Raw genomic sequence first — 18,549 nt, 5'->3', positions numbered from 1 at the left:
CGCATATGCGTTTCCCGAGAAACGCATGCGATTAATAACCCGATCGCATGCGTTTCTCTGGAAACGCATATGCGATCGCCCCAAACTCCGCCCCCTGTGCACTAGCGCCGCATTATGAACGCAACGATAGCGGAACGTGTGAACGCACCCTCAGGGTTTGATAAAATGCTGAGGTTACATTGCGTTTTAGCAGATGCAGTGGAAACACAATGTAACCATAGCATGTGATCAAGGCTGAAGCCAGTGGAATGCGTCAAAAACGTGACGCACAACGCGACGCATCGTGTGAATATGCCCACAGTCAGCCCACACCTCTTCACTTTTAACCCGAATTTATTGGGCTAAAGGGGGCGTAATGAGCTTATTCAGTCAGGGCAAGGGTAGGTGAGGGGGCTCACACGATAGAGCCGGATCTTTGGACCCATCACTAATAAACTACCGCTTCCATAGCACATCAGGAACAAAAATGTCCTGCACACAAAATGATTTTTTTGCCTTCCAAAATGACGGTCCCGATTACATTCAATAGAATAACTTGAAGCTGTAGGAGTCGGTCATCTTAAAACACGTATGGAGTATTGATGTGAACAAAGCCTAAGAATTGGATGTAGACGAGACGATTTGAAGCAGCTAAATATTATCATGATGGGGGAAGGCTTATACTCTCCCGGTGCAGGGTACCGACAGCTCCGGTACCGCAGACCGGGGTCTTTATGAAGTATTTAGACACAATCCTGACCCCGGTGAGATGGCGGCGCGCGGCCCCGCGCCGGCTGATGACGCACTTCCGGAAGGTGAGGTCAGATCTTTCCTGTGCCGCCATTTCGGGTTTGGTGAGGTCGGGATCGGCTAGAAGTGCCCGTTCGCCGTGTCTGTTCCGGGCGGCGTCGGTTGGCGCCTGAAAGGCGGGGAAAGAGCACCGGGGAGCGAGCAGAGGCCATGGCCGGCAACTTCGATTCTGAAGACCGTGCGAGCTGGTACTGGGGCAGACAGAACCGACAGGAGGCGGTGAATCTGCTGCAGGGGCAGCGGCACGGAGTGTTCCTGGTGCGCGACTCGGCCACTATCCCCGGGGACTACGTGCTCTCCGTCAGCGAGAACTCCAAGGTCTCCCATTACATCATCAATAGCGTCAGCAACAACCGGCAGTCTGGTGAGTGCGGCCCGGGCCTAGAGGGTGGACAGGGGCGACACTGCCTCAGTGGGAGCCTTCAGAGTGTACTCACATGGCGGCATTAAAAATTGAGTCTCCTGTTTCCTAGTTTATAATCCCAGCCACTTCTTTGTTTTGTTTTTTTAAACACAGCCTCCCTCCCTCACTCCCTATGGGTTCCCTATGTATAGCCTTATGTGGGGCCCTGTAGAGGGGGAGGGTTGCACATGGCTGGTGGGGGCCTTGTGGCTGCTGGGGGATGGGGGGAGTGGTCGGACAAGGCTGCCGGGGGTCTCCGGGGAGGGGACGGACGTGGCTGTGGGACCCTATTGGGGGAGGGGGCTACTTGGGAGAGGGTATGGATGTGGCGGAGAGGGGCTTATGGGGGGGCGGACGTTTCTGCTGGTGGCCTATGGGGGGGGGGAGAGGGACGGACGTGTCTCCCGGGGGCCTATTGGGGGGGGGGAGAGAGAGGGGCAGACGTGGCTGCCGGGGGCCTATGGGGGGGGGATAGGGGTGGACGTGGCTGCCGGGGGCCTATGGGGGGGGGGTAGGGGTGGACGTGGCTGCCGGTGGCCTAAGCTGGGGGGTGGGAGAGGGGCGGACGTGGCTGCCGGGGGCCTAAGCGGGGGGTGGGAGAGGGGCGGACGTGGCTGCCGGGGGCCTAAGCTGGGGGGGGGGGGAGTGGCGGACGTGGCTGCCGGGGGCCTAAGCAGGGGGGTGGGAGAGGGGAGGACGTGGCTGCCGGGGGCCTAAGCAGGGGGGTGGGAGAGGGGCGGACGTGGCTGCCGGGGGCCTAAGCAGGGGGGTGGGAGAGGGGCGGACGTGGCTGCCGGGGGCCTAAGCGGGGGGTGGGAGAGGGGCGGACGTGGCTGCCGGGGGCCTAAGCGGGGGGTGGGAGAGGGGCGGACGTGGCTGCCGGGGGCCTAAGCTGGGGGGGGGGGGGAGTGGTGGACGTGGCTGCCGGGGGCCTAAGCGGGGGGTGGGGGTGGGAGAGGGGCGGACGTGGCTGCCGGTGGCCTAAGCTGGGGGGGGAGAGGGGCGGACGTGGCTGCCGGGGGCCTAAGCGGGGGGTGGGAGAGGGGCGGACGTGGCTGCCGGGGGCCTAAGCTGGGGGGGGGGAGTGGTGGACGTGGCTGCCGGGGGCCTAAGCGGGGGGTGGGGGTGGGAGAGGGGCGGACGTGGCTGCCGGTGGCCTAAGCTGGGGGGGGAGAGGGGCGGACGTGGCTGCCGGGGGCCTAAGCGGGGGGTGGGAGAGGGGCGGACGTGGCTGCCGGGGGCCTAAGCTGGGGGGGGGAGTGGTGGACGTGGCTGCCGGGGGCCTAAGCGGGGGTGGGAGAGGGGCGGACGTGGCTGCCGGTGGCCTAAGCTGGGGGGGAGAGGGGCGGACGTGGCTGCCGGGGGCCTAAGCGGGGGGTGGGAGAGGGGCGGACGTGGCTGCCGGGGGCCTAAGCTGGGGGGGGGGGGGAGTGGTGGACGTGGCTGCCGGGGGCCTAAGCGGGGGGTGGGAGAGGGGCGGACGTGGCTGCCGGTGGCCTAAGCTGGGGGGGAGAGGGGCGGACGTGGCTGCCGGGGGCCTAAGCGGGGGGTGGGAGAGGGGCGGACGTGGCTGCCGGGGGCCTAAGCGGGGGGTGGGAGAGGGGCGGACGTGGCTGCCGGGGGCCTAAGCGGGGGGTGGGAGAGGGGCGGACGTGGCTGCCGGGGGCCGAAGCGGGGGGTGGGAGAGGGGCGGACGTGGCTGCCGGGGGCCGAAGCGGGGGGTGGGAGAGGGGCGGACGTGGCTGCCGGGGGCCGAAGCGGGGGGTGGGAGAGGGGCGGACGTGGCTGCCGGGGGCCGAAGCGGGGGGTGGGAGAGGGGCGGACGTGGCTGCCGGGGGCCGAAGCGGGGGGTGGGAGAGGGGCGGACGTGGCTGCCGGGGGCCGAAGCGGGGGGTGGGAGAGGGGCGGACGTGGCTGCCGGGGGCCTATGGGGGGGGGGAGTGGCAGGACGTGGCTGCCGGGGACCTATATTGGGCAGGGGCGGACCATGACTGACCTGACATAAAATAGCCGTTGTGCAAGAAAATTCAATATTGTGGCGAAAGCACTGCAGAATTTGGCGCTATATAAATAACGATTATTAATTTTTAAGCTAACCCAACCAACTAGTAGGAGGTGCAAAGTACATCTTTTACCACACCAGATTCATCATCCAGCATCGGGCACAATGATTATTTTGGTGCAGCAGAGAATTGTCTAGTAGTATTCTGCACTAGTCTAAAGACTGATTCATTAATATATCTCCCCCTGTGTGTATAGGGATATACAATAATACATATCATCTTCTAACCCACATCTTGTTGGGTCTACATGGGGGTTTTCTCTGCTAAAAATTAATAGCATCTGTCAATAAGCCAAACTTCACCTCCAGCTCCACCAAAATGGTCAGACTCCGCATCCCTGTTTTCCTGATCACTCTAGCAGTTCTAACATGATTGGAGGCATTCCTTCCCAGTGTCTTATTCCTCTGATATGTAGTAGAGGATTTTCACTACTGAGCATGTACATAAAGTGCAACACTCCTTTTTGCTCCTGGGACCTTCCTGCTGCTCCATTCTATACCTGGTACTTGTTGTACATGTCAGGGTATGGACAAAGAGCAGATCCTCCCAGAGCAGCAGTAGAGGCAAGTTCTTGTCAGTAGATGAGTGGGTGTGATGTGCGGATTCGGCCTAACAGCCGCTCCGTCAAATTAACGCCCCCAACTGCTAGCCAAGGATATGATTGGGCAGGGGAACTCGCCTAGCTAATCATAGATAGTTGCTAGTGGCTGTTCAGCCATCAATCTGGCACACATTCATGTTAGGCAGCCGAAATGCGGGCATCAAGTCTGCTTATTTCTACTTGTCAGCTGAACTGTACTGCCCCTGTGTCCCCTACCTTTCCTGGCACAGCCCTAGGTCCCGATTCAACCAGCAGTGACCGTGTCACATGAAGGGGAGAGGAGGAGCCAGGAAAGGAGCAGTATGTTCACCCCTGGCATAAATCCTTAGATCAGGAAGAGAATAGACATTTAAAGGAAACTTAATTTTTGTAACATATTTATTTGTAGAGTTAGTCCATTTTTATCACAACTCCGACACCACAGACCTGGTATCTGTAATTCATCATCAGGGCTGTGGAGTTAGTAAACCAGACCTGAGGGCTCAAATACCCTTACTCCGATTACAACACACACAGCATGTTTAAGTCATAAATTTACAGTAATAACATTTTTGTTTAGGTTAAACAAAATGGCTATAAATTTGTATTCCAATAACTATAACTTTGATAGAAAATCATTTCCCCTAATATTCTATGTATAGTGTATGGAATCCATCAGAACAGCTAACGTCTACAAACATGAACTCAGAGGAAAAGCAAACTACAAAATAAAGCAGTATACGGAGAGAACATACACTGGACTATCCTTAATCCAGTTTTCCTGATCACTCCAGCAGTTCTAATATAAGTGCAGACATTCCTTCTCCTCTGGTGTGTAGTGAAGAATCTTCACTACTGAGCATGAGCAAAAAGGGCATCCAACTAAAAGCCTACATCCTCAGGAATCTGGAATAGAACAGACAATTATAGGACATTCCACAATTTCCCCAAATTCTGATGGAAAATAATTTAGCACAACCAGCAGTGAACGAATTGTAACATATATATATATATACCAAATATATCTTAAGGAGATTATGGACATTGCCCCTCTGTGATTTAGACCAGTGAACCACTTTCCAAGAATTTGTATATCTTTTACAGATATTTTCTCTGCTGCTGTACACTGGTATAACAGCCTAAAATAATTAGCTTTGTATTGTATGGTAACTTGAAGTGTGCACTTGAAGACTATTCAATAAAAATGTGCTGATTTGGTTTCTGATTTCTTTCCAGGTGTGAATCAGTCCCGCTTCAGGATAGGAGATCAAGAGTTTGAATCATTACCTGCGCTATTGGAGTTTTACAAAATCCATTATCTGGACACCACCACTTTAATAGAGCCTGTTTCCAAATCTAAGCAACCTGGAGTGATCCAGAGACAAGAGGAAGCAGAGTATGTCAGGGCTCTCTTTGACTTTAATGGTAATGATGATGAAGATCTTCCATTTAAGAAGGGAGACATCCTAAGAATCCGGGATAAACCTGAGGAGCAGTGGTGGAATGCTGAGGACAACGAAGGAAGACGGGGAATGATACCTGTCCCTTATGTGGAAAAGTACAGGCCTCCCTCTACTGCCGGGTCTGCTCTGATTGGAGGTAACCAGGAAAATTCGCATCCGCAGCAACTGGGTGGGCCGGAGCCAGGGCCCTATGCCCAGCCCAGTGTCAACACTCCGCTGCCTAACCTCCAGAATGGGCCCATTTATGCCAGGGTTATCCAGAAGCGAGTTCCTAATGCCTACGACAAGACAGCCTTGGCTTTGGAGGTATATAATGGGTGCAGGTCTGAAGGAAAACAATATACATTTTATTTTCCTTTCAAGTGCAAACTTTTTTTTTTTAAATCCACTATTATGGGGGAAAGATCTCTCTCTTATTGTTATAGGTTGCAGCTCCTAAGATTGTGATTTTTACTGTGCAAATAATAACTCATGTAACACTTGTGCCACTAACTTAGGTTATTTATAAGAAGGCTATAAAAGAATTGACGCTTAGTAGTCAAATTATGCAAATCAATATAGGATCGGAGTATAGGGGGCGTGGGTACTGTGCCTGCCATTTGCTATAAACTATAACGAGTGTTGTTGGTAATGGCTATTGAGCCTGCACAGTCCTTTACCCATGTATTCTCCTTTGCTGCATGCCAGACACTGTGTACTTCCCTCAATCATCAGATGGTGGTCTTGATTTATTCTTTATATTTCTGTATATTACAATTGGCTAGCTTTTCTGAGAACTATTCAGTGTTACTCTATTAGAACATTTAAGCTAGGGCATTTCATTGTGTCTAGCACTTGATGAAGCCTATATGAAGGAAGTCCAACATGTATATTCATGATGTGAATGGGACTTTTCAGTCATTCCTTTGGAAGAAGACTGGAAACTGAGTGGAAGCAGAAGCTCAGATTCCATGTTGACTCATGTTTGTATGTGAATCACTTCTGCTGGCCGGGTATCATTCAGGTTTTATATTTGTGATTAAAGGAGGTTTTCACATCCGTTCTGCCCTGGTATATAATATTCTAGACCTTAAGGGCTTGTCTGATTATTCTGGGGAGCTGATCTAATTTAGAGTTTTCTACGGTTCGGAAGTTATCCATCGTCCACATCAAGGTTGAATTTGTAGTCCTACTTAGTTTTGCTCTTGGAAAAAACTAAAAAGAAAATGTAAGAAAACCCAAAAAACAGTTTTTACTTACCAGCCAGAATTTTACAAGCATTACTGACCAGATAATGGATTTTTGAAAGAGAATCCCTTTCTGCAATGAACAGGGAGTGCAGGAGAAGACTGAGCACCTTGTTATCCCCTATCCTGTCTAATAGGGAATAAGTTGGTACAACCCATTTAAGTGGACAATAATTCTGTTATGCTCCCAATGACAGATACCAATTTGACCCAATGTGGTGGTAATGTGAGCATTACAGATGTCGGCAGTAATGGAACTGCATGGTCTCTGACTCTCTCATGACTATGGCCACAATTTTGTTACCACTAGATACATGTAAAAAGGCAAACCCCCATCTATAAATTTTTCTATTAAATTGAATCCATAGATACATGTAGACTGCTTTAAATTTTTAAAAGTATGTATGCAGCTCCTCCCCGTTATATGGTCATCTCTGTGCCCTATGATTGGGATTGTCTGATTAGGAATTGGTAGAAAATAAACTCCCATCATTTTGATTCTATATCAATAATATTGCAGGAATCTGGAGGCCTGAGGTAAATGTATGGCAGAGTTTGTGTTGGCTGTCTGGTGATAGTTTGATCTCTAGGTGGTGTATTCTTGATATCTCATTATTACCAGTATTCAGGTTATTAGTGCTGAACTTCTGGCTCAATGACAGCTTACTACATTATGTTCTGATAAAGTTCCCCGATGGTGGATTTTCATTTTTATTAAAACCTGCTTACATGGTTTGGCTTGTGTCCTACTCGGGATTAGCCGTCTCCTCATGTGAAATGGCTTAGTTTGGACCCCCTTTTCCAGTTGTGAAAAGCTCCAGCTGTTTCCTAAAGTGTTTACTCACTAATCTTCTGATTCATCAAGTCTTGTTTGGCACATTCCTGAAAAATAGTTTTCCAAGGGTCTAAATGTTACAAAATAAAGCTATGTCATGATGTTGGAGCCTTGTTTTATGTTTGCACACTCAGACAATAGCCTTGTAGACCTCAGGAGGCAATGTGGCCCTTTAGTGCCGAGGTAGACAAGTTACTAAAGACTGTCATGTGTAGTCACAGCTTCAATTAAACTAAGCATCAAAGTTTGTCCTGCCTTTCTAGGTATTGATATAACGTAGCTACAAGGCTGAGCTCTGCTCTATAGGTTTTGGCATCTGCAAATAGTTAATTGATTTGAGGTATTGAACCCCCAACAGTCTAATATGTCTAGATTGACACCCATAACCTGGGAAACCTCCAAGCTGTAGAACATTTGGTACAAGGTCACATCATAAAACTTTTAAAAGCAAAAAAAAAATCTGACATTTTTCTACAGTCCTTCGAAGTCCCCTTCACATTCACGTTGTGGCTGACTGCTTCAAAGCCAAGGACTGTGGAGTACAGGCCTTCCCCAATAGGAGATTTGTGAGGGGTGTTAAATTTGAGGGGCTGAGCTTGTGGCTGGAATAAGGGTGAGGTTTAGAAACTGTAAATTTACAACGCCTAAGGCTGGTCTCCTGTCCTGGGACTGCTGCAGGTAGTCACTAATTTTCTACTTGCAGGGATTACCACTAAAGCTAGTGATTGGGGGCAGCAGTTAAATGACATCTACCACCAGGATGAAGGATTGACTGACACTGACATGCTGATGGGTGTCCCCTCTGGCAGGATCTGCTCTTGTTTTAGCTTCTTATGCCCTTGTTTATACAAAAAAAAGCTTGTAAAACTATGCAAATGAGCCTGAGGGACGCCTGGCTCCATAGGTGTTAAGGAGGAGGGAGTAGGAAGCTTACAGAAGAGTGGATCCTGCCAGTGGGGGTACACACCAGTCAGTGTGCTTGGCTATCCTTGATCCTGGTGGTAGATGCCCTATAAAGAGCATGCAAGGAAGTAAATGGAGACTGAAGGATGTGTATATACGTCACACTGTGCTTTTTAAAATGTTGTAAATTTGTGACTAAACACAAATATTGTGTTTTTAGTATGTGACAAACAACAAAGCAGGCTAGTGCTATTAGGTTTGTAGTCTATTACTTTGCATAGGTGCTGTAAATACTCCAATGCCATAAGTTTTTTCAATTTTTGAAATAGTATGCTACAAAATAAGCATTTTTAGATGAATGTGGCCTCTTATATAGAAACTGATAATACAGTAGGGCATTCACTTGCCTACAGTTGTCTACTGCTGAAGGACCTCTGTCATGGAACAAGTTTGTTGTCTTTTCAAAATTGTTATTAAGTGTAAATGTCTGAGTTTTGTACATGACTCTGTATACAGTCGATGTATTAGTTACACTAGACATCTCTGCCTAAACTCCATGCTATGATTCCCTCTGGCAGTGGCCTATCATTAGAACAAAGGGATTGTGCAATTAAATCCCTAATACATAGTCTATGAACTGCAGTGCATACAAGTATAATTCTTGTGTATTTAGCTTAGGAGCTGACTTCAAAGATGCAGAAATCAAGGAGGTTTGTCCTTTTTGCTTTGGGTTGTTTTCACACGAATGTGTGAAAACTGTTGTGTGCAACCCGTACCGTACCATGCATTTTAATGGGCAATAAGTTCATTATTTTGATAGACTTATTGCATACCATATGGGGGAGGGGAAGATGGTGCAGGTGCATTTTTCCCTGTTGAGAAAGGAAAGCAGCGGTGCCTTAGCCCTGATGTGTGCAAACAGCCTTAAACTGACTCAAAAGTTTAAGCATCTGTTACCTCAGTTATTATCAAACTGTTTATTTAATAGCATTAAAGACTTCCCTGCAACAATAGTGGAGCATCAATTATTATAACTCTCCCATGCCTCTGTTAGGCTACATTGACACGAACCTATGGGGGAACGTACATACGGCCCCCATACACCGCAGTGGCCTCACAGAGCCGCAGCGTCCCGTATCCCCTAGAAAGATACGGCACGTCCTACATTTGGACGGAATACGGCGAGTGTGCGCCATACATCACTATGGAGAGGGGCGGAGCCGAGTAGTATACCCGTGTGAATACATTGTGTGAATTCAGCCTTAGGTGGAAGATTCTCCCGGCTGGCCAGTGAATGATGGCATTGTGGGTATGCAGGAACAAATCCCTCAACTAGCTTCATTTTGACTTGTAGTAAAACCTTATTGTGACAATTTTTGTGAAAGTATTAATGACCTTTAAATGACTTTCTATTCCTAATGGTTGTATCTTTGATTGTTATAATAGACTGAGCGCACAACTAGATTCTGCTGCCTTTTATCGCTATAAGGGCTCATGCAGACAACCATGGTCAGTCTGCATCCCATATCATATGCTGGTTAGATTTCATGGACCGACCACAGTGTGGAGGAGGAGCCTCTGAGCATCATAGTGATTTGTTTCATGGAGTCCCTTCTACCCTTTCACAGAACAGCAGCGCCAAACTATCATGACTGCAAGCGACTCCATTTATCATATCACGATGACGCACTATGATGGTTCTGTGAAATCCATCTAGCACACAGTTTTGGGAATAAGTGACTGACCAGAGTCTGTTTTAGCCCTTACCTGTATTTCACCTTTTGTAAGTTTTTGCATCTCATTAATTTTTACAAGGACTAATATGTCTTTTTTTTTTTTTTTTTTTTTTTGTTTTTTTCTTCTCCAGGTTGGTGACCTAGTAAAAGTAACAAAGATTAACGTCAGTGGTCAATGGGAAGGAGAATGCAATGGAAAATATGGTCATTTTCCTTTTACACATGTGCGTCTGCTGGATCAACAGAACCCAGATGAAGACTTCAGCTGAGTGTGACCTGGAGCCGTTCCTAAAACATGAACAATCTTGCTCTGTTTCCCTCTTTTTCCATCTGCCATTTTAGACTGCCTTCCACAGGTTTCAAGATATTTAGCCAATGAAAGTAGTAATATCCCCGAATCCTTTACAATTGCAATCATTCAGTTCCTATGAGATTTGGCAGAGTCAGGGTACGAGCTCGGATTGTGTCTTGAAAGTAGGCAGAGAATAAGTGACATCCAACAGCAATATCTAATAACCTGCAGATGCAGTGAACTGCACGAGTGCTTGTAGCAAGGAATTTTATCTGAACAAAAGACTTTTTGATGGGGCCTTTGTTGTATCTTCCTTAATCATTCTATGATATTTTCCAGGTTGGACATCACCAATTTTTACATTACTGACTCTTGAGTATGTTACCTTCGGGTAAACCCTGTTTCTCAAAAGGGGTCCCAACCATTGTGTCAATCGGGGCTAATAAGCCAATGTAGGTGTTAACATTTTTATAAAGAGCAGCCCACTTTCCCTTCAGCTGTTCCCAGTATTATTGCTTTAGTTTTATAAGGTCTGAGCTGTGGGTTTCAGTCCATTTGTTTCCAGCCTGGACCAACACCTTCATCTTCCTTTCCTTTGTGACTGTTTATTACTAAGTGCTTGTTTATTACTCCACCTCCAAGTGCTTGACTTAAAGGGGTTGTATCAAGTTAAATACTTATTGGCTGTCCATGATATAGGTGATATGTTTCTGATCGTTGTGGGTTAACTAGTGGGACCCCCATCAGTCATGAATTGAGCATGCATAATGCTGCTGCATTCATCTTTATTGGAACGCTGGAGACAAGTGCCTTTAATCTAGTTGCCCACAACAAAGTTTGGTCTGACAAACTTGTTCTGTGCACTGTGGGATTTACTGGAACAAATCTAGAATAACTGAACTGAATTCGAGATTCTAGTTTTTGGCTGGTAAATCATACAAGTGCATGCAGCGTGTTGGTAAGACCAAATTGGGAAACCGGGTTAAGTTGTGTAGCATTGAAGAGCGATGTGTGACCAGCTCTCTTCATTGATGGGGGTCCGAGTTGTTAATTCCTAGTATTCAGGTATTCAGACACGTATCCTCTATACTGAAAATAGCTGAAAAGTTTAAAAGTGGCTTCTTGAATACTTGCATTACTGTATGGATGGCATACTTCCATGACGTGCCTCAAATTTTGGAACTTTGCATCTTTTGTTGCCAACAATATTTTTTTAATTTTTTGTTTATTAAGAGCCATTACACACCCCTGAGATCTTGAGTTATTTCTGTCAGTTATTTTGAACCAAAAACCATGTGAGGCAAAACAGGTGCAACTCCTTTCACAGGTAAGGTATATTGGAAAGATTTGCACCTATTCTGTGTGTTAAACCACTCCTCGTTTTTTGGCAAAATAATTGTGGGTGCAACCACCCTTGGTATTTTCATTGCGTTTATAAACTTGATACAAACGCTACATGTGGCCGCACCCTGAAAGAGACGACGGAAAACGCAGATGTGAACTGGCCCGACGATATAACTGATCCCCACCCCCACTTAAAAATTTGGCCTCTAGCACGTTCCCTGCCTAAGCTTCTTTTCGAGGTATTATTTTATATGGGGAACTAGTAAGCGTACACTAACAATTGTTAAATATGGAAATGATGTATTTTATGTTGATATGTAGAAACTACTAAAATAAAGACAATTTAATAAGAGGGGGTGAAAGGATAACTGAATCACTGTGGTATGTCTGCACCTCTATTGCTTGGACATAAAACCTCAATGTATTGTTTGTTTTTTAAAGTCCTTCCTGAATGGCTTCCATGCTTTTATCTAAGCTCTTTTTAATGAGGCATTTAGATGAAACTTTATGTAGATTTGTTTTTTTCCTTTAGGATTCACATTTACCATGAGTGTAAGGAATTTTTTATTCTGACTAGTATATATATTGTGTCGTTTAATTCAGATGAATCCAGCACAGAACCACAGGGGGTTCCAAGTCCCACCTATATCTGCCTCCCATAATGTACCAGGAGAGTGGGCAGATTAGTATTGACTTATGGAGCCAACTAGAGCGCTCTAGGGGCGCATTGGCAATAAGAACCTCTATAGACCTCAATAGACAAGAAGCTAAAGATTTTTGAGTTGTGTGTTGGTTACCTGTCTGCACCCAGACTTTGTGCCATTATAAGTTTCATGTTCTGTTCAGTCCTATGTGCCAGATATGACACTGCCATTTGTTGTATTATGTGTTCAGGACACATGTGTAGTCCTCCAATAATCTGATAATGTGCCGTTCTTCCGGCAGTAATCTTCATTTTGTGCCTTCCGGGCTGCCAGTCTTGCACGGTTATGGCGTTCCTCATTGACGTTGGTCATATTTGATTTTATGTTAATGTAGTTGTACAGGATTAAAAGCTTTCTTCCCAAAGCAACATCCGCATGTAGTAGTGGTATATTGCAGTCTCATTAGAGCTGAGCTACGATACGAGACATAACCTATATGGGGCTGTTTATGGAAGAAAGACGCCACATCTTCTTATCCTGTACAACCCCTTTTAGTGGTTCTTCCTTTATTTGGTGATACTTTCCTATTACATTTCAAGTTCCTCATCGCGGGACCATTTTGCTGCACTTTCCTCAGCAAAATTGATAAGTTTGCCTTAAAGTTAATGGCACTGATCTATTTTGTGAATATGCTGTAATTTCATTTTGTCTTCCCTAATACATGGCTCTGAGGGACAAGGGTAGAGTATGGCGGCTATTGGGCTACATCTCTGGGAGCCCAGCAATAACAACCTTCATAGGCTACACAAACAACCCAGATTGACATGCCCAGCCTCGGATTATTTATAGCTATGAAACCTCTATGTATACATAGTTTCCAGAGATGTACATTGAATGTTTTATAGGACGTATGGATAGCAGGTTATGACTATTGCATACTGAGCGCATGTTCTTCCATCTAATGCAATGTAAGTTATAAAACTATTGATGTAACATAATCTAGCGTCTTAGAAAGTCTCTCCTGTCTGATGCTGAATGTTTAGGTATGTTTTTTTTCCCCTTCCCCCTGTAACACCAAATCACAATACGTATTGCTCCAACTATTAGAGATGGCAAACACTAACTTTTATTGTAGAACACTATTGTATATATCTGAAATAAACTGGTGCTTCTGTCAACAGAGAAAATAACTAACCAAACATTGTTATCTTCTTGTGTGTTTTTCTTTATTCCCTATTTATTTAAGCCGGTATGCAGATCTATTACTACATCTCTATTACTGATCTATCCTTGGATATTGGTGACCTCCCTGTACGCAGCCTGAAGTAGACGGCTTTGTATACTGTGCATGCGTCTGGATACGTTACTGCAGGACGGCTCCAATTCAGAGACATTGGAGGTTGTACAGTAACCTACCCCAGACACTGCTGAGTGTTCTCTTCTGTATGTTACGGTTTTTGCAGGGACCACAGTTTATCATTTCAGTTGTCTGGTGCTGAACTCACCTGATTGATTTAAGAGTAATCAATACTCAGTCTCTTATTATACATTTTTCAGCAGTCTTTGCTGCAGTTGCATCCAGTCTGAAATGAGCAGCTTCTGTGTACCTAGACTGTATATAAAGTTGCAACAGCTGAGCATTCCCATTTACCAAAAGATGTGCTGTTTTTTCAGATTTTGCAGCCGATATCTAGAATAGATTGTAAAGAGAGAAACTGTATATGGAAGTTCACTGAGATTTTTTTTACGTTTGACTCCATTTGTTTTTGTGGGCTTCCAAAAATAACTGCAGCAATATAGCCCTTCAGAATGTAGGATAATCGAAAGCAAAAACATTGCACAATGTTATATACAAGGTAAGTTCTGTATGTTCAGGTTTACCTGCTCTATAACATGCTGGTGGATTCCTGTTTAGTGTTATGCAGTGTTCCTATTAACTGCAGCTGTGACCATCTACTACAAGTGCTTTAACCCACATTTTAGAATTTTTTTTAAAATCTCATATTATTTTATATTTGGACCAAATTCTTCCTACATTGGTTTCTATGTGAATACAACAAGTTTAATCACAACTGCCTTTCCTGCTAAATCTGCACTATTTTCCCAAAACTTTACTGAATGGTCACGATTGGTGATTTTATTAAAGGAAATCTACCATAAAAATCAAGCATGATAAACCACTTATACTTATAAATTCAGGCACTGAGACTTTGGTATTTTTATATTGGTTATCCATGGCCTCCCTCCTTCTAAAATCAACTTTTACAATCATGCTAATAAGCCTATACTGTTAGCAGAAAACTACCACGATGTAGCTTCACAGGCTGTTACTCTGTAGGAGTGTCTCCCCCCCTCCCTCTTCCTGCTGTAACCTCATTTCAGCAGAGACCGTTTCGGCACACAGAAGCAAGGCGCGCGGGAAGTGATCTTGCGCAGTGTAACAGCCTGTAAATCTAACACAGAGGAGCTCTAGTGACCACCACTATACCCTGTTAAGTCTCATTAGAAGAATGGCCTAGCTCTGGCATATAAACTCCCCAATTTGGTAAATACACCTACCGCCAGGTTTAGTTTTCTGACATCCATGGGCGCCATATTTCAGTAGATGGTAGATAACAAATGTAGCAGACAAGTGCACAATGATATGAGCCATTTGTAGAGAATTTGAGGTTTTTGTATTCATTTATGACCACTCTTGATAATTTTCTGTATTTGTAAAGTTTCTTTTATACAATTACATTTGGTTACCGGTTGCTGAATTGTTCTGTGTTTTATGCCAAGGTTATATGCGTGTAGCCTGTACTAGTGATGTAACGCAGCTCTAGTACTGAAGCTTTGGGTGTGAAGCCGTATGTCCTGCACAGTACACTTGTGGTTTTAATGAGACTTGTCCTCCACTCTGATAATGTCTTCCAAATAAATCCCAGCATGATTCTAGAAGGTTCACAGAACGTGCGCTATAGCATTGAATACCAATACGTGATGGCGTCAGTGGATGGATGTGTCTAAACCTCTTCTCAGGTCTTTTATTCCAAGTTTTTAATGTATGATCACTGCCTTAAAACTAGATTTCTGCACAGGCTTTACTTCAGCAGCGGATACAGTTTTCTAGTTAGGGTGCTTTTTTCATATAAGCCTTAAAGTTGTGTGTTTATCCAGAATGGTAACTTTTGTGCCTGATTTCTCAGTCTTTGAAAAATATCCTAGTAGGCTCAATGGGGAAAGGGGGGGTTGACCAGAAGTGTTCCAGTTGCCCATGGCAGCCTGTTTTTGTATTGGGGCCAAACGTTTTAGGAGAGAATGTGCTGTAGTATTTTCAATTTGAGTACAATTACATGGTTCCATTTTATTGTGGTCATGGTGCGGCAGAAATCTACCTATTAAGGTGGATCTCTTGGTGGGTGGCTGGTTACATGCTAAGCCCTAATCTAATTATCTAATGCTAAAATACTTCCTAAACTACACTTTATCTCGCTAATTATCGGCAGGAGCTACTGGAGCATGGAGTAGTATTTGCTTCCACTGCCTGGAGAGGTTACTCCCCGCCCTGGTAGCCTCTGCTGATAATTAGCATATTCAAGTTTAGTTTAGTAAGTATTATAGGATTAGGGAAAGACTGGGGCTTGGCATGTTACCAGCCTCCTACCACCAGATCTAGCGTAATAGGTAGATTTCTGATGGTAAGTTTCCTTTAACTCATAACAAGTAGTTATGAATTATTGGAAAACTAAGTTTATCACTAACTTAGTAGCATAGGCTGTAAAACCACCATTAAAAGAAGCGGTCTTTCTTTATGTAGCGCACACAGATTAGGCAGTGCTGCACAGAGTTTGCCAAGTCGTCCCTGTCCCCAATGGGGCTCACGATCTTATCACCCAACCAGTATGTTTTGTAGTTCCCCGGAGGAAACACACGGAGAGAACATACAAACTCTTTTCAGATGTTGACCCTGGGACTTGAACCCAGGTCCCCAGTGTTGCAAGGCTGTAATGCTAACCACTAAACCACCGTGCTGCCCACGATGACCACATAACAGAGCCGTGTAATCGTACCCTTATTCTTCATGTTTTTATATTTGATGCCAAGGAGATTAGCTCTCAGATTTTTCCAAATTGACCATGACCTAATACACTTATCATTTTACCTCGTGCTCAGTAAGGGACAGATTTCACCAATAGAGTATGTTTTAAGTGTAACTGTGAAAACATTTTTGAGCTGTCATACTTTATTTCAATGGAGGTTAGGTGGCAGTGACTGTGTTGTCCCTTTACCATCTTTTGCCAAGTCAAAGGCAGATTTAAGAATAATGTACCATCAAAATTTACCATGATAAACCTTGGACACTTACTCATTGATCCAGGCACTGACGCTGGTAATTATACTAATGAGCCAAAAGGGCGGCTATGGTTACCAGAGCCCCTCCATGCTGTAGATTTACAAGCTGTTACATTTTGCAGGAGCACTTCCCCTTCCACCGGGTGTGATTGTAGCAGGCTGAGGGAGGAGGGTGAGTGTGGAGGGTCTCTGGTAACGCCCTTCTAGCTCATTAGCAGCATTTTAAAAGTTGATTTTAGATAGAGGCCATGGATAACAAATATATGAAGATTGCCACAATCAGTGATTTGGATCCATATGTAAATGCCCCTGGATTATCATGCTTGAAGTTGATGATAGATTTACTCTTAGTTGGTCAGTACAAAGTTCGAGCTCGATGAGCTCTATAGTTTAGGCCAGGCTTATTGATATTTTTTTGAATAGTTTTGACATACTTGGCCTCAACACTTTCAATGTTTTTGCCCACCCCTTCTTACAAACTTGGCAGTAAAAAATACAACAATTTGGATCCCTGCCTTTGGCACAGTTTGCCACCCTGGAGAGAGTGTTGTAACCTTCTCGTACAAGTTCAGCTCTAATAGTTACCATTTTACTTAATGACATTCTCGTTTTTTTTTTTTTTACTTCTTCCTATCCGACCTCGAAGAGAGGAAAGTGTGCCAGCCTTGTAAAGCAATACATTGTGCGATGTCGGGAAGAATACCTTATGTATTATTTAACAGACACTCTATTGTTGATCTTTTTTTAATCACTTAAGCATTTAATGCTCTTACTTGTAGGCTAGCTGTTCCTGGTAGCCGAGCTGTGTGGGACATGATGGTCTAGGAGAGGACATGGAAGAAACTGAAATGACAAACTGATTTCCACAATATTTGATCAATTAAATCTCTGACCTAATATGGTTTATTGTTTTTACAAGGTGTTATTTAAGTGGTTCAACCTTAGCTGCTGAGTAAATTTCAGTACTCCCGGTGTTATCACTAATATGTTATTGCTATAAAGTGTCTGAAGTGTATTCTCTGTAAAGTTAACTCCCTTCTCCCCCTGTTCTAATCATGATAAAGAAAAGCCTTGCATCTCTAATATTTTGTTGTGTTAATTGGAAGAGGCAATGTGAAGTAAAATATGTCAAATGTGCCATTGTATATTAACACTATACACTTTTTTTTCCACCAGTACAGAACTTTTTATAGCATGTATGTATATTCATAATATGCTTAGTAAATAAAGATATTGAGAAATCTTTATTTGTGTACATGTATATTTTTTACAGCCTTTTTAGTCATTTCGTGGTTTTGTCTTGTACGCCATGACCAGGTGTGAATGTAATGGGTTAATTTTTTTTTTTTTACCATATTTTCTGTAACCGCCTTGGTTATGAAGTTCCAAAAACAGGATGTTCACAAAGTCAAAGATGATCACAGTTGGAAAAAAAAAGTCTGTCCTGAAAGTCCAACGTATAAATCATACAGTACTTATCCAGAGGAAAGCAAAAGAAAAAAAAGCCCTATGGTGCTAAAGTTCACTGGTCCATACTAAGGACTACCTCCTTACCCAAATATGACACTAAAACCCTGGATCAAAACTATTAACACAGTAGGGGAGATGTATACATTGGTCTGCGCCAGAATGTTGTGTGCCACATTTATTGAGGGTTTTGGACCAATTTTAGGTAGTTTTCTGACTTCTCTGAAAAGTTGACATGGCCTAGCTCAGGTATCAGAGAGGTTATAGAGAGCAAAAACATCGAAGATTATGGGAACAAAACATTGGGGTAGGAATTAACCAAGTTGGCTAAATCAGAGTAATTGGATATCTGCAGGTGTTAAGCTGCTTGCATAGGCTTTACCTTGCCCCTCTGAATGCTGTCCATTTGCCATGTTTTCTGGAAACCATGAGAAACCATACAGGACAAGAGGAGGCTTGTTGGGAAGAG

The 18,549-nt window shown here is 44.6% G+C and overlaps 1 protein-coding gene across 3 annotated transcripts; it reads left to right on the top strand.

Annotated features, from left to right (window-relative positions):
• The first annotated feature begins 733 nt into the window (after positions 1-733).
• On the top strand, positions 734-17,857 carry CRK (CRK proto-oncogene, adaptor protein). Of its 3 annotated transcripts, none has more exons than XM_072138155.1 (3): positions 734-794; positions 5,072-5,604; positions 10,130-17,857. In XM_072138155.1, the coding sequence occupies exons 1-3, from the start codon at positions 749-751 to the stop codon at positions 10,265-10,267; spliced, it is 717 nt and encodes a 238-aa protein (XP_071994256.1). In that variant the 5' UTR covers positions 734-748; the 3' UTR covers positions 10,268-17,857. The 3 variants fall into 3 exon arrangements, with proteins under 3 accessions (XP_071994256.1, XP_071994255.1, XP_071994258.1); XM_072138154.1 differs by lacking the exon at positions 734-794 and adding an exon at positions 801-1,153; XM_072138157.1 differs by lacking the exon at positions 734-794 and adding an exon at positions 801-1,153 and having other exon boundaries at positions 5,072-5,434; positions 10,130-10,263.
• The last annotated feature ends 692 nt before the right edge of the window (positions 17,858-18,549 follow it).

The sequence above is a fragment of the Engystomops pustulosus genome, chromosome 2, assembly GCF_040894005.1.
Source record: "Engystomops pustulosus chromosome 2, aEngPut4.maternal, whole genome shotgun sequence".
Lineage (NCBI taxonomy): Eukaryota > Metazoa > Chordata > Amphibia > Anura > Leptodactylidae > Engystomops > Engystomops pustulosus.
This window is presented reverse-complemented; position numbering and strand designations above follow the sequence as displayed.

Excerpts from the sequence above, each read along its gene's own strand:
- CRK (XM_072138154.1), top strand. The coding sequence starts at position 940 with ATGGCCGGCAACTTCGATTCTGAAGACCGTGCGAGCTGGTACTGGGGC. Across the intron at positions 1,154-5,071 it reads CAGCAACAACCGGCAGTCTG|GTGTGAATCAGTCCCGCTTC; the intron begins GTGAGTGCGGCC and ends ATTTCTTTCCAG. Across the intron at positions 5,605-10,129 it reads AGACAGCCTTGGCTTTGGAG|GTTGGTGACCTAGTAAAAGT; the intron begins GTATATAATGGG and ends TTTCTTCTCCAG.